General features: G+C 36.6%; 1 protein-coding gene across 7 annotated transcripts in view; it reads left to right on the forward strand.

Moving 5' to 3' along the window:
• Nucleotides 1-16,714, forward strand: part of LOC149610359 (allatostatin-A receptor-like) — a 106,411-nt gene extending 89,697 nt beyond the window's left edge. For 4 of the 7 annotated variants that reach the window (XM_089859190.1, XM_089859192.1, XM_089859196.1 and 1 more), the window contains 4 exons: nucleotides 10,239-10,658; nucleotides 11,961-12,084; nucleotides 12,904-13,118; nucleotides 14,818-16,714. In XM_089859190.1, the coding sequence (XP_089715316.1) occupies nucleotides 10,239-10,658; nucleotides 11,961-12,084; nucleotides 12,904-13,118; nucleotides 14,818-15,610 (1,552 nt within the window). In that variant the 3' untranslated portion in view covers nucleotides 15,611-16,714. Of the gene's footprint in view, nucleotides 1-9,425; nucleotides 10,155-10,238; nucleotides 10,659-11,960; nucleotides 12,085-12,903; nucleotides 13,119-14,817 lie in introns of those variants that run through there. The other 3 variants (XM_089859197.1, XM_089859193.1, XM_089859194.1) reach the window with 3 other exon arrangements.
• The last annotated feature ends 215 nt before the right edge of the window (nucleotides 16,715-16,929 follow it).

The raw sequence follows: 16,929 nt of genomic DNA on the forward strand, positions 1-16,929 counted from the left end.
GGGACTGCGTCACTAATGAGGATCGAATATCCTTACATATATATACAGGGGATCGGTAAACCATCTATTACGACATTTAGTTGATAGCCGATACGCCCGAAAAATCTTTCTCCGGATATTCAATGATTGATTACCTCAAGAAAAAATGACCTCTATCCGCTTAAGGATATATTTTTTTACGATCTTTCGACGAAGGGTGAGGGTTACAAATAAAAGGAAACTGGGATTTCCTTCCCTCTAAAGGTGAAACTGAAATTATGGGTTATGGTATTTTTACGGGGAAATGAGTCTATCTATTACCAACCAGACTTAAAATTCCATTAATTATTCATTCGAGTCCTAAATCTCTCTTGGAAAATACTGCAGGGGAAAAAACCGTCTCTAACTAGAGCCATTTATCGAAATTCCTTTTTGCTTTTGAAGTTAGGGGTGATATGGATGGAATAATTATTAGCGTAAGTTTATAACATTTAGTTTACACTGGTTACTGAGAGCTAGTGGTGGACGGACCACGTCATAGGCTGTAGTAAAACGACTTCTGATAGTATGAGCTGCCGGGACTTTGACGCGCGCCCAGATTACTCTGTTCTCCATTCCTACATCTAAAATTAAATCTATCCCTGGTGTGACGGATAATACTCAAGCCCGGCCCACAAAACCCGCATAGAATGGGACACAGTGATTCCAATTTGCTGTTTAAAGCTAGTGGATTTTGACCTCGGGATCACGGGTTCAGCAAACCATTGACATAGGTTATTTTCATTTCTTACCTGCATCTCCTATTAGCAATTAAATCAAATTTAAATTTTGATATAAGCTGTTGATGCTTCAAAAAAGGTCTTAAAAGTTTGTTTTTAAATGGTTTCTGCTCTATCATGACTACAGTACTACAATTGTATGTATCCCTGGTTCGACATAAACTTATGGACAGTATTACAGGTTTATAGTTGAACTAAGGTGAAACTATGTTGGGAAAGGGAAACTGGCCAATTCTTTGGACCTTATTAGCTAATAGATGCAAATTTTGCTCCAAATTCTAGTTTTTTTTGTTTTATTCCTTTTAATCTTTAAAAGTATGCGGCTTTTTTCTTCATTTATTAGGCTGTCAATGAATCTACGTCGTTGTCAAAAGGCTTAAACAGCTTTTAATTAATGAGTAAAACCCGAAGATTGCTTTGCTAACTTGATAGGACTAATTAGTCTTAACGATTTGACTAAGAATGATTATCTTTTAAAGTGTGTAGTTTTCGTTTTTGAAAATAGATTTTACCCATTTTTCCCGCATACATTTGAAATGTAATCACATATTTTAATTTTTGGCTCGATTATATAGTTTTAGCTTAAGTCCATAAGATGTGTTCCATAAGTTTCTCACTGGTTACTGAGAACTTGTCATGAAGTGACGTAGGTGAAACGTCAAAGTTTCTCGTAAATCGACGAAAGGCTTGGTACAGACTAAATAGCAGAAGTAATATGAGACTAGAAGTGAAGGGCTCTAGCATTGGTAGTAGATCCTGGCACTAGTGAACAAATTTGAGGATTTTATGCCGCTTCCATCGCGCCTACGCTAGAGAGAAAAAAATTGGTCGAGTTCCAAAAACATTTCCTACCCTCTTCCCCTCAACCTAAAGCGGCCGAACACGGACGCGGCTCCTTGAATCTAGTTCGGCCGTCTACCACCGCGAGCGTCTCATATTTTGGAGGGAAAATTCAGAAACCGCTACAAGAGGGCCAACCGTTGGTGTGTTATCAAGAATATTCACTTTCGCCGAGTGAAGAATTTGGTTAGCTCAGTACTTCTAGTCTCATCTCACTTCTGTAAATAGGGAGATAAACTACAAAACTGAGTGTAGTAAATTCTCGCGTCGTTCTTGAACTAGCTCTCAGTATATCTACAGGGTCTTTCTGATATAGGTCTGTCGGAAATTATAGGCGCAATATTCTTTGCGAGACGATTTCGAGTCGAAAATGTTGTATGACATTCTGCCGTACGGGCCACCATTTTCGAGTTATGGTTGAGTTGTTTTACGAATGATCCCATAAATTTAATTGAGAAACTGAAATACAATGCGAATTTAATTAGGGGGGACTTGCGTAAATCACTCCAATCGTAACCTGAAAACGATATGGCCCGGACGGCCAAAGGTCATAGGACATTTCTAACAAATCTTTAAGAAAAGCCATGTATATCCACAGTGGAAATATCTCTTATCTTATAACATAACAGTCGAAACTCTCAGAAGCGTATCGTCTTTATTTGATAAAGGATTATTTTGTACCTGAAACGGAATAACCGCGGAATCTAATTCTCTCTCTCTCTCTCTCTCTCTCTCGCGTAACCAATTAGGAATTTGTCCGATATAAATCTATAGAACTTAATTCGTGCTCTATAAGTTAGGAATATTTATATTAAATCAAAAGAGAGACTAATTAGACGTACGGCTTATTGAGGAAATCAGATTTATGTTTGGACGTCCAAAACTCCAAATACAGTTTTAATTGAATTGCCTCATTTTTTTCTTTTCAAATATGAAACGACACCTTTCAGTTTCTTTACCAATTAAAAATAAACTTATTTTAATAATTGTACAGCTTCTTGCGTAAAATTTCTTGCGCTTCCTTTTAAAGGGATACTTCGGGCTAGAAATTTTTCCTATTTAACCGAAAGAGCGTGTAAAATAATGAATGTTATCAATTGGAACCATGTTTCAATCTTCAATATTAAAGAAGATATACTGCAATTAAGTTTCCGTAATGGATGGCACTACGCGTTAGGCTTTCCCTTCCGCGAAGCACTGGTAAGTACCCCTCCCTATTGGACGCCTAGTACCACCTGACATATTTGTCCAATAGGGGTACTACCAGTGAGTGCTTCCGGAAGTAGCCTAACGCGTAGTGCCATCCATTACGGAAACTTAATTGCAGTGTTTCTTATTTAATATTGTAGATAGAAACATGGTTCCAACAAGAAGTGATATCTAGTTTATTAGGGAGAAGGTTTAATTCGCCACATTTCCAGCTTTATCTCTAGCAGTGCAAACGTAGGTCCGGAGTTAATCCCCGCCTCTAAATTACAACCAGCATATCATTAGTTCTTGTAAACTCACGTCAGAGCGACGCGAATGACGAAAATTACGTATTTTCCGACTGAGGAGAGGCGATATAGTCCGGCCTCCTTTTTCGTCCTCCTTGTGTTTTGAAAGGGGACTAGGACTATGGCGCGCGAATACTTCGGCATCTTATACCTTCTCCCTAATAAACTAGATGTCAATTCTTGGTTCCAAAACTTCCAATTGATAACATTCATTATTTTATACGCTCTTTCGATTAAATAAAATAAAAACAGAAAATATTCTAGCTCGAAGTATCCCTTTAAGCATAATTAATCAAATATTTGGTTTTCTTTTTTTTTACTTGAGTTTTAAATCTCGCTTACACTTTCCTTAAAAGCTTAAGCCTTAAAAAGAAAATACTTCCTTGTTCGTAAGGATTCCGATTTACTTCCTCAAGTTTCTCCACTAAAAGAAGTAGTTTAGATGTGTTGCGTATATAGCTTAACGTATAAAAAAACCATCTCTATAAATGGATAGATGAAATAGAAAAATCAAGGTCTTATCAAGAAGTGATATCTAGTTTATTAGGGAGAAGTATAAGATGCCTAAGTATTCACGCGCCATAGTCCCAGTCCTCCTTTCAACATAAAAGGAGGCCGGGCTATTTCGCCTCTCCTCAGTCGGAAAAAGTACGTAATTTTCGTCATTCACGTCGCGCTGACGTGAGTTTTCAAGAACCAATGAGATGCTGGTTGTAATTTAGAGGCGGGGATTAACTCCGGACCTACGTTTGGACTGCAGATAAAGCTATAAATGTGGCGAATTTATACCTTCTCCCTAATAAACTAGATATCACTTCTTGGTCTTATACAACATTATCTCGAATCAAGGGTGTTGTATACTGTGTAGGGGACCCAAATGGGTTAAAGAAAACTTTAGAAACTCCATTCCCGTACTCTTTTTATTCTTCGCGTTACGTGTTTTGGCAAATGTTTTGGAAGTAAAATTGAAGTTTCCGGTTTGTCATGAAGGTCTTTCTCTCTCTCTGTCTCTCTTTATCTTATCTCTTTATTATTTGTCCGAGACGTCGTCCGGAGTGTGTAGTTTAGTATTTTCTTCATAGCTTGCCGCCGGTCTTACGATCGACGTAATTGCGTTTTCATCGCGTGTACCCAAAGAATTTGGCTCCTTTCAAATGTTTCCCCGCTAGCAGACGACAATATAAAGTCCCAAAGAATTTCATCGTAAGTCTCTTAACGTGAAAGTTTTTCTTAATTTACTCGGAAAGACTTCCAATATAGATTTAGCAAATCTCGTGAATAGCTATTAGACCTCGATTAAATTCAATTATAGCTCTTTATGACTTTGTTACGTTACATCTTGTTAAGCCTAATTGCGTTAGCAAGAGTTCATAAAAGCAATCCGAAGTTTCAGGAAACTTGTGGGTTTCTGAAACGTTGGAGTTATACTGTTGAGAAATTGAGAAGAAATGGTACAATTTTATTTAGGGCGATACGTAGTATATATTTAGTGCCTTGTGTATCATCATAAGTTTATAAGATATGTTTCATAAGTTTGTCATTGGTTACAAACTGGAGCTTTTCATGAAGTGACGTAGGTCATAGCATTACGAAGTATAGGTAGTGTCATACTTATGGAACATATCTTAAAATCTTTTGTTATGATTTAAAGTAAACGTAGGTACAGCAAGAAGAGATATCTAGTTTACTAGGGTAAACTAGATATCACTTCTTGGTACAGTGTGTCCGGTGACGTTTTAGAAAATTAAGAGAGTCACTTAATTGACATTCGTACTTATCGTTTTTCGAATTTAAACAGTGTGACTTTACAAGCACTTTTTTTAGATTTACAAGCACTTTTTTTTAGATTTACAAGCACTTTTTTTTTAGATTTACAAGCACTTTTTTTTAGATTTACAAGCACTTTTTTTTAGATTTACAAGGACTTTTTTTTAGATTTACAAGCACTTTTGTTTTAGATTTACAAGCACTTTTGTTTTAGATTTACAAGCACTTTTTTTAGATTTACAAGCACTTTTATTTAGATTTACAAGCACTTTTTTTTAGATTTACATTACAGGGAGCCCACCGGTCCTATAATTCCTATAAATTCCTATATTTTTGAACCTGTCCTATATTATCCTATAATTTCATGAAAGGTCCTATAATATCCTATATTTTTGATTTAGTCGAAGTTTTCGTATAGTTTAGCATCAAATTTATCAAAATTTTGCTTTTTTTATCGAGATCACATTTGAGTAGACACCGAAATTGTGGAGCTCGCTTAGGATTTTTTATATATTATATTATGTTATATTTTAATTAAGTTCTTCTGAGTTTTCAAAGTAAAATCAAATTTGTTATTTTTTATTTTTTGGTATTTTTCTACATAGTTTAAGCCCAAAATTGTATTATATTAGAGCATTTTTAGTCCTATATTTTCCTATAAAACACATTTTTTTCTCCTATAAAATCCTATAATTCCGGAAAAAAATTCCTATTTTTCCTATAAGGAATTTAAATTTAAGAGTGGGCTCCCTGAGTGTCTTATATAGATGATTTAGTTTACGAGTGGGTTTCTAACTGATGTCCGGTAAAATCATATGCGGCGCCGGATTGTAAGTCATGAAAATTTAATTTACCTTTTCCGCTGCCTATTATTATTATAAAAATTATTTTGACTTATGATGAAAAATCCTTTTTCGATGTTTCGCGTACGGTTTGTGGTCACCTTTGATATACCGGAATTATCAAGCTTTTCAATCTCGATATTTACAAATTTGAACCTAACATCGCTTTAGTCTATTTATATAAATCAATCACACGTTCAGCAATTTTTTTTAGAATAACTTGGGTTTTGAAATTAATATTTTAAAGCCAATATTTTCTAAATGACGATGAAAAAAGCTATACGCTTTAGAGAGAGGGCTACATATTAGGATTTAAAGTTCAATATTCGGTTAAATCTTTTTCAACTAAGGTCTAAAGTATTTTTTTTAAACAGGTCCCTTTTTATGCAAAAATTGCAGTTTTAATGAATGAATACCTGATGGGAAAATTTAAAATTGTTTAAAATAAGCGAAGTCGAAGATAAGCCCCATACAGTTTAGTCTTTTGATATTATTAAACCCTTAAAATTTAAGTTTGAAACGTAGTGCTTTTGAATGGTATTCAGAAAACGATAACTCTTTCAGGGAAATTATGGGAAAGAAATTGACTTTATACTATACTATAGATTTTGCATAAACATTGAACGCATTCTTTTAGACGGAAATTCGATTTATTTTCCAATACATATTTTTTCGGCAAATGAATAAGAAATGCTATTGGTGTTATTTTTTTATCAGAAATTTCGATTTATGGTATATAAATAATGAAAAGAAAGCTCTTGGCTTAGTATAGTTTTTGCATTTTTAGTTTCGCTGCCTTTGCAAAAAATGCAATTGCTTTTTCTCAGAAACAACGCAAGAATTTTTTTTACTCGTAGAGCCGCAAAAATATTGATATTTAATAAATTAAATTTAAGCAAACTCGTAAAGTAAGTAAATTAGTTGGTGTAATTCGGTACAGTACCTTAAACTAAGACAGAAGTAATCATAATATTGTTTTTGAGTTGGTGAAATTAGTTGACGAGATTATGGCAGTTGGTGAAATTTGAAGTCAAGCTTACATGGTTTGGTCGAAAGTTTATTATGGTCAATTGGAAGTGTTTCTAATGGCCTTTCCGCCAAAACCCTTTTACAAACATTGATATGTTCCATAAGTATGAAACTATCTATACTTCTTAATGCTAGTGACTTACTGAGAGCTAGTTTGAGAACGACAAGCGAGAATTTATTACACTCGGTTTTGCAGTCCATCTTCCTATTTAGCCTGTACTAAGCCTTTGACAGCGCCTCATCAGGCGTCGCTTTACCTCAAATCTATGACGTTTCATCTTTACGTCACTTCATGACAAACTCTCAGTAACCAGTGACAATCTTATGGAACATAACTTATAAACTTATGATGCATCTAATAAAAAATTATCAAAACAAAATATAGTGTAGAATTGTAGATTTATATTAAGGAAATAATTTATAGAATCGGTTCGGTTGTCTCTTAAACTACAACTGCATACATAAATACAAGTAAACGAACAAATTTTAAATCTTTATAATATTAGTATAGATTGTTTTTAAATATTTAAATCCCTAATTTCAAAATTCGGTTTCGATCTGTCAGAGCTAAGCTTTTCAAACTGCATCGCAGGAAACGGTAGAGATCTCAACCGTTTCCTGTATTGGTTCAGCTCAGGGTTGGCAAGTTTTTGCCAGGGGTGGAAAAAACCGCGGTTTTTACCTGGTAAAAACCGGGTGGCAAAAACTAATTTTTCCGCGGTTTTTACCGCGCGGTTTAAACCAGGTTAAAACCGGTGGCAAAAACCATTTTTTCCGCGGTTTTTTCCACTTTTTAAGGTTTTTTCTAGTTGCTATGTGAAGTATTTGACTAATTATTCGTTAAATATTCGCGAAAAACCTGGCAAATTTGAATACTAAAAATTTAATAGAGTAATAACCACCTAAAATTTAAAAATTAAAAATACTATTGTTATTTTTCTAACATAACAATAACAAACATCACGAAAATGCACTTAAAACTCGCTAGTTTACCACTTTGTAACCATGAATTTAGTTTTTGCCGGTTTTTTCCGTTTTTGCCGGTTTTTACCGGTTTTTTCCACGTGTCCCGGCAAAAACTAGTTTTTTCCGGGTTTTTGCCAACCCTGGTTCAGCTCTGTTAGGCAAATAAGTAGCTCCAGCACTTTATTTCTAATAAATCTTTAATTGCATGAAGTGTTCCATTTGAAAAGGTAAACATTACAACACGAGATTCAATATTTTCAAAATAAATATTTGGTGCTCTGATGTATAAATAGGCTTAAAGCGATTCGATAATTACTCAACGTAATTGATATACACTCTGTAATTTTGATTGTATTTAATGAATTACGAGTAATCTTCGAAATATCTACCCTTGACAGTACTAAAATTATAACGCGTAATCGGTATACAGGGAATCTGAAAGTTCGAGGTAAGGGAACTGCTTGTAATAGACAGCTAAGCAACTGTTCTAGCCAATGCAAAGAGATTTTCTCTGAATTGCGAATTAACGAACCATTATCTTCAATAAGAAGTGATATTCTTCAAACGTCTTAACACCGAAAATTCTTTATTTTCTTTTCTTAGACAAGAGTTCGTCGTTTTTGATGTTTTAGATTTCAAAAGATTTTATGTACCACGTTCCAACACATCTCTTCCGACTTATATTTTCTCTCTTAAACTCCAAGGAAGCGTGAAATGCGCAAACAAATTGGTTTTATAAGTTTTAGTGCGATTGAATAGGCTCTCAAACGTTTTAAAAAAGTTCTCAAAAGATGTAAAGTCAATTCCACCATTTTTACTATATTTTCCAAATTTTTATTATACTGCAAAATCAGCCTAGTAGCCTTCATTGGTTAGCCATCCGCGAAAACCGTAACCACATGGTGCTCTTGTCAAGGAGTAAATAGGTAAGATGGAGTTGTAATGATGATGGGCGACCCCACGCAGCAATGAAAGTCACCCAATGTACATTGCGCATTCCCTTATACTCTTCGGTAGGCAATTGTTAAGTGCTGCCGCATACCGCCATTGTATTTGTATGAGAACTTGCTTCTATTTTTAAGACAGAGGGTCGGGGCATCCTCGACGTTTCCGTACCGTACGACCCTACCGAAACGCTGAGCATGCTGGGAGAACAGACTGCAACGTTACGTATGGAGGTTACCACTCCATCCCTCTCTCCTTCAAGCTCTTGTTATTTTGTCAAGGCATCTGTTTTAGAACTTTTTTCATGCCTTTCCTGTTTCCGTCTTTCATTGGCTAAATCTCTGGCCCAAAAGATCGGCTGAAAATATTGATGTTGGTTATTTTAGACCAATATTGACAATTTTTAAAATAGTGCCAGTGTTTTGTGACGAATTTCCCTAACGTTTTTTATCTTATTTTTCATCATTCTAAAGCGACTAAAATCATCTTATTTGAAAACGTATTCACGCTCCCTTGAATATATGAGTCTTTTGAAGTAAATCGATGGTGAATTCTAGCTTTGTTTCTTCTTTTGCTTTTATCTTCGAATCTTCAGAAGATTTTTAAGTCCATCTCAACCCTACGATTACCAGCTTAGTAAGCTATTTTCCCAGGCATTTAATACGCAATTACTAACACTATTACAACATTGTATTCTCACTATGACATACGTAGACTTTCAAACACGCGCGGCAAGGCCTGAGAAAAGCCAAAAAGATCTAGAAAGCGGGGGAAAAGGGGGTTGGAGGATAAAAAGAGCTGAATTGGTTCTTATCTTCAAATCCTTTTAGCCGACGTTAATTCACATTTAAGACACGAGGCGGAACTTTTATTGGAGGGAATGGCGCGCGCTTTTATAATCCAACTATGCACAGCCGAGCCTGCTTTCATGGATTAACAGCCGAATTAGATAACACTTTGCTGCTCGGAAAAGATAATATTCACGTTGCGTATGCATGAAGCAAATTGCTTTCTTTCTTTTAAAAAAGAAAAGTGTTAGAGTGCTTTTAGAAGCCAGGGATGTGCGCAGCCTGCAGGACGATGTCGATGTATATGAAGTTGTGTTATAACGAGTTTATAATTTAAATTAACTATAAATTAGTTACGCCAAGATGTTTGTGTTTATTTAATACTGGGTTTCTATTCTGCCAAGGCCCAGTTCTAAGTTGATGAAAATTAGTAGTTAATTAAAACAGTGGTGTTTTTATGCAATGAATTATTTTACGTCATTTAGTCTAATTTTTGTGTCATTGCGGTAAACAGTTGCGCATTAATACTTTTAGTAGTACGTCGCATACTTATTGCGCGTAATCATTTTAGCGCTGTGAACAGAGTAGGTAGTATGTTGATCTTTCGAAGACTGCGCGTAGTCTCTTTGTACTGTCAATCTCTGTAACTCACTAAGTCACTGCCCACTTGCTACGACCACTGTCGTCTGAATATCTCTGTAATTTACGACAAGCACTTTAGAGGTGGATTTTTTTTTTTTTTAATTTTTGGCCAGGCCAATTGCAATATTTTAATAATTAATAAGTCTGTCTCTGTTGTCATTATAGTATCATGGAAAACGTTACAAGTTGCTCAGAATCCTCCCCCAACGACACAGTCTGTCGGGACACGACGACTCGTCTATTTTACCCGTACCCGGAGGACATGTTGGATCCGTGGAAGAATGACAAGTTTGTGTCCATCATCTTGACCCACGCTATCACCTTCTTGATTGGTATCGTGGGAAATACCATCGTTATCGTCACGTGGGCCGGAAGTCGCCCTTCACGTAGTCCCACTTGCACTTTCCTGGTCAGTCTGGCCGTGGCTGATTTGCTCCTGTTGGCTCTGTACGTTCCATTGGAGACTCTGGAATATTTTGTCATTACTTGGGACGCTGGTGGTACCATTTGCAAACTAAGTAGTTACGTTGAGATGCTTTCCGGAATGGCTTCTGTCCTCAATTTGGTCGCTGTTAGTTTCGAAAGGTGAGGTTTTTTAGTTTTAATAGACCTTTTTCAAATGTAGAGGGTAAAACAGTGTTAAGACAGATTAATATCCGGTAAGTGGACAACAAAGGCGTTAGATTTGGCTTTGAACAAAAGGACTTTGGTGCAGGATTGATAACTTTGAAGCCCTGTCTAACGTCTTTGTTGTCCACATACCAATCAATGTTTCGTCTAAAACCTATATGAAGCAGACGATACTGCGACCCCTCCCCTTTTTTGAAACGTTTCCCCAGAACCCATCTAAGAGCTGAGAACGTTTAGAAATAGAATTTATAGTTTTCAGGCTAGGAGGAATGATACTATAGTCTGTCAAACGAAAGAAGAGCCCTGAGAAATTTGTCCAAGTTGGTGTCGCCACCATCGACCCCATAGTAATTTACCAACTTGTTTTGTTTTGTCAATAGTCGTCTGTAATATAGTCTGCTATAAACAGATAGGCTTAATCGCAATAGAACCAATACATTTTGCAATATATATTTAATATGTTTATGTTTCATGGTTTTTTACGATCATCCAGTATTAAAGAATATAAAACAAAATTAACGACAAGACACCAGTTTTATCTTTGTTGAACTAGCATTGCAATATAATTTAATGACATAAGTTAAAGTACTTGTCATATATTGCAAAATGTATTGGTTCTATTGCGATTAAGCCTATCTGTTTATAGCAGACTATATTACAGACGACTATTGACAAAACAAAACAAGTTGATAAAGTACTATGGGGTCGATGGTAGCGACACCAATTTGGACAAATTTCTCAGGGCTCTTCTTTCGTTTGACAGACTATAGTTAAACGAGGAGGCCAGGCTACTTGACGCACAGACGGCAGTACCGAGTACCCTCGCCTCCTGGTGTATATGGTATCAATCCTCCTAGTCCGAAACCTATGTATAGGTCTGTATTACAGGGAATTTTCCCCAAGATTCCCAGTAATAGCCTCACATTAGCAAGCTTAAAACGCAACCCAATGCAAAGAGTATGATCTCAGTGAAACCTTAATAGACCTTTTCGGCGTAAAAGCAAGGTATTCAACCCTCGGTATCTGGACATACAAGGGGGTTGATACATTGCCATCCGTCTCTGCTCACTCTCATGATGCAAAAGACTACAGCGCAGGCGCCAAAAAACGAGAAGGAAGGCAAATTTTACCCCCACTGTTTTTTCCTCTTAGTTACTCGAAATGGTCTATTGGTTATTCATACGTTCTCGGGTCTTAAAATAGTTCTTGGATTTAGCCAATATTTACACAACTAAAAAACTTATTCATTTTTTTAAGATTCTTCGTCATCGTGTTTCCGATGAAAGCCAGACGTTTCTGCACGCTGAACAATTGCCGTCGAGGTCTGGTAGTCGTTTGGTTATTGGCCTTCGTATTGGCAGGTCCTGTCTTGGTAACTACGGTAAGCTCAGATTAATTTATTATTCACCCCTTTGCCCATAAAAATTGCCAGGCACCGGTTAAGTAATTTGGAGAACAACAATGGCCTCGGCCCCGTATAGAACACCCCAAAAGCCGCCCTTCCTTCGACGATATTGCTTTTCTTTCTCGAAAACGGAAATTACGTATTTTGATTGTTACTATAGAGACTAAATAGGGCTCGATTTTTAGGGTTAGAAACTAAAACAATTCAATGAAAGTGGAACTTTTAGATTGCTTTTTTTTATTATTATTATTCGCTGAACCGTTACTATAGATTCTTCGCTGAACCGTTACTGTAGATTCTTCAGAACTTAAACGACTTGTATGCGTTTCTATTTTATTAATTCGGTGTTTATTTCATTAAAGAACTGCGACTGTCTTCACGGGAAATATACCAAAGAAACGCAATGTTACAACCACTTGCCCTAATCGATGTACATCCTATGTGTATTGATTACGTAATCATTTCGTACTCAGCGCAATCATGATGTATTCATTATTGTACTCGATGATTACGTAATCAGTGTACAGTCAAATTATCACTGGTTAGCCCCTCGAAGAAACGATAAAGACGCAACTACTCAAGGTCAAAGTTAGCACAGTGTTGAGTTATATTTTTCATACATTTTAAATGACTTCAAGTGGGACCCTTAACAAGGAGTAACTTCCACTCTTTGGTATATTTTCTTTTAGCTTGTCCTTACAGAAATCACTGTTATTGACGTGACAGTCGTGACTTGACTTGACTTAATAGTAAACCTTTTACCTTCATTGAACCCTATTTGTTTTGTTCTTTCAGAAAATGCACGAGATCACGTATTTCAACAACGATTCTAGTATAACGGCCTATTACTGCTGGGATTCTGATGACGGACTGGCATTTGCCGTTGCTGTTTACCAGTTGGCCTCCATGTTCGGAGTTCCCGCCATATTCATGTCCGTTTGTTATGCCTGCGTCATTCGGGAATTGTGGAGCAGTACCAAGACAGTGACGGCCATGACGAGACCGTACATGTAAGAATGAAGAGTTTGTTGACTTATCTAAATTGATATCTTGGCATGTCGCTTCCTAAACCCAAGTTAATGTCATTTGGTATGATCTTAATCATGTATTTGTCAATACTTTCGTAGAATTACATACAGGTAATAGGAATGATTGTGCACCTATATATGCAATGTGCAACGAGATAGATTATAAGCGAGGTAAATTAAAATTCATCATATATGATTTGTCCAGCTTTCCCACAAAATCCGCCCAGATACGTTGAGAAAATAGGTGCACAATCATTTTCATTAGCTGTATGTATTCCTCGCTAATGTTTCCGTTGTCACATGATAAAACCCACACTTCTAACATGGGTACCCACCTTGCGTAATATTGTTTTTAAGTGTCGTAATTGTTATTATTATACTACGAATGGTACAATATATTATACACATATGCACCTAGTAGTCCTAACCTTTGAAGCACATATTTTTTAATTATGTTTTGCTTTTAAAATTTTTGTTCAGTGCACATAGACAACATTAAATTCCTTTCTAAAAAAAGGTTGATAATTAGTTGAAAGACTGATTAGGGTTAGGAAATAGAGAAGTTGTGAGGTGGTTCAAAAATGGCAGTGGGATAATAAAAGCAGAAGTCTGCAGGACACTCGCTATATGTGCTTGCACGTAAAACTGTGCAGAATCGAACCCGAAAACTTTTTCTTTCCATAAAGTTTCCACAAGAATCATGCCCTCTAGTTTACTGGCCCTTGGCTTGGGTGTTTATTCCTTTTAATTATTATTTTTATTATCAGTAATAAATTGGAAAAGGGTGGCGACGATGGAAATCTCTAGGAACCCATCTTTTTAATTTGCCGTTAATTATTTTTCGTACCGGAATATATTCTTTTAATCAAAGAGATTGCGTTTGTTGATTGCCGTCCTGTATTTTCCCCCAAATATTCCCTTGCTGATACAAACGCTTGCTTAAGAATTATCTAACGCATCGTCCGGGTTTGACCCTGGAATATTGAAACAAAGTTCATTGATTGAAGTGAAACTGTCCACAAGACAAGTATCCTCGGTGTCAAATGTCGTTGTTGCTTGATTTCAAGAGTAAATCAGCTAAGGGTGAGAAACTAATCCGATCATCGCACCTAAGATTGAGCGATCTCGAATCAGAGAGATAAAGTTAGGAGAGACATTGTTACATAACTAGCTAATATTTTCGGTTAATGTGCAATAGGTTCTCTCAGGGTTCATACAAACCTGGAAAACTCAGGGAAATAAATAGTTAACCAAAACTCGGGAAACCTTCGAATTTTTCATAAAATTCATGGAAATTACGGAAATTTGTGAGGTTTGAGTAAATTTGCTCTGAAGGGGTTGCTTCAACTATAAATAACCACTCCCATGGTTTTTACTCCATATATGGGAAAAACCCTGGAAAATTAAGGGAAATCGGTTTTCCAAAAGTTGTATGAACCCTGTCTCAATATTCCTACTTGATTTACTCTTGGTTGATTGAAGTAAAGCGTAGTCCATTTTTCTTCTCTCTGTGTGTGTTACGCATACTTCGAAGTAATCTACTTCAGATATTGACTATTTGATCATTTTATCCCCATGAGATGTATCGAACTCCCACTAATCACTGTGTGCTCTCCAATATTTCCTTTCTTTCTTTTACCTTCCCGTGGTTTCTTCTCTTTCTATTTCAACCTTAACGTAGCAACGGGCGTCGTTTTAGCAGCGTCTATTCGCGCAAAAAGAACCCAAACAACTGTTCGATTGCTGCCAACTGTTGCATCAACAAACAAAAGTCTTCAGACGATACGGATAACGAGTATTGCTGCAAACGAGACTCTGCCAACCATAAGCACCGTTCTTTCGTTTCAAAGAAGAAACAAGGCGGAGCGCCAGTTGGAGCTACCCTCTCGGTCAACCGGAAGTCAACGTCTAGTCCTTCTAACGGAATTTGCCACAATAGCCCTACTTCCGGCGGAGGTGGCTCGCATCATAATGGTCGCCAAGGCTTAGACGTTCGTCAAGCGCGTAAACAAGTCATAAAGATGTTGCTCTTCGTTATATGTCTGTTCTTAATTTGTTGGGGTCCCAGACTGATTATGAACGTTGCGATTAAGATCGGCTTGGGTAGTTTTGATCATTCGGCTTACTCGGCCCGAGTGGCATTTTATCTTCTGTCTTTCATTCATTCGGCCCTAAACCCTTTCGTTTACGGTTTCATGTCCTCCAATTTCCGTCGTATGATGGTCAAGTCATGCTCTCACGACTTGGCCTTGGCCCTTACATGTGGCACTAAAGGTTTTTGCGCGCAAAATAAACGCTACGAGTCTGAGGTACGCGAGTTTAGCACCTACGTCAGCAGCGTACGACGGTCCAAACAATACGGCGCTTGCCAAACCGAGGTTAAATTAAGCAGGAAACTGATCGCCAATGTTTCTGAGGACATTACCAACTCCACGTCACTTCCGTGTGAAAGTGAAGGCGAAAGAATTGTCTAAATATCTCGGGATAACCAATCGCCTTTGCGCTTTACGAAGGCAGGGAGGAGTTGAGAAGGAGAAAAATTTGTAAGCCCTTTTTAGACTGACAACCGTAAATCTAAACTCACACAAGTCACAACGGAAGAAGGGGATGATCACGTGACAAGCGGAATCAGAGTTCCCGCAAACTCGCACTACGTACTACGTGCCCTCTAGCAAGAATCTTGATAAGGGATAAAAAAAGAATAGTTGCGCTATCAACGTGAGATATTTTGAAAATAGTACATTTTGTGTTGGAGAGAGGGCGCAAAATAGTAGCTCAATATACAAACAGTAACCCACGTGACAAGAAGCAACCAATTTAACCCCATTTTTCCCAATCTGTGGGAGTCTAGGCTCGCGGTGTAGAATACTAGTCAACTCCCTTTAAACTTCTCCCTGACGAAGGCAAGCAAATTTCTAAAGTTTTTAGAGAAGTTGCGAAGGCAAATCGGTTTTTCCATTGAACTCTAACATATCATTGTTGAAATTCGAAAAATAAATGTTACAAGTTTTGAGACCCATGGCTCAAGATGAGTTGAAGGAACTGGCATTCTTTTAAACGATAGTCGTCGCTCTTTACCTTCCTTCCAATTACTAAGCAGTCACAAAAACCATCGTGTTCATAATGTTGCCAGTCCATTTAAATCGAGATAAGTCTATAGTGTCTATTTTTGAAGTTAAACATACCCGTGTCATTATCACCCTCTGCTAAAATTAACTATCGTTCCCATGTCAATGTAAATAAACGTCATTAACATGTTTATTAATTAATTGTAAATAACTAACATCTCAAGTAGTCTTCCTTCGTTAATTATTGTAAAACTAACACTTACCGTAACTAACAAAATTAATATTTTACTCAAAAGAAAGAAAAAAACATTTTGTGTACTAAAAATATATGTAATAACTGATTGTTTTACTCTATATTGTATTAACAAATTAATTACTAACCTGATCCAGTATTTAATATCTTGTATTTGTATTAAAAAAAGAAATCCCTGATTACATATCAAAAACCAAGAAAAAAATGTGATTAATCTCGCATAATTATGGAGATTATTAAAATAATGTTTAAACATCGTTTTTTTATTAATTTTTTATTTTAGTTGCGAATCGTGTCTTTGCATTTGAAATTTGGGCCTAACTTTCGTCAATGGTGCTTAAATGAAGACGTCGACACTCGACAAAGGAATTTTTCGAGTGTTGAGAGACTATTTGCATAAGTAAAGAGAGATGGAAGCCTAAAAGAAGACGAGGGTTTTTCATTAATTAGAAGAGACGAGAGTTGCCAGTGA

This window comes from Phalangium opilio, unplaced genomic scaffold (assembly GCF_054372755.1).
Source record: "Phalangium opilio isolate 3A_F unplaced genomic scaffold, DU_Popi_V2 ptg000329l_1, whole genome shotgun sequence".
In the NCBI taxonomy this organism is placed as follows: Eukaryota; Metazoa; Arthropoda; class Arachnida; order Opiliones; family Phalangiidae; genus Phalangium; species Phalangium opilio.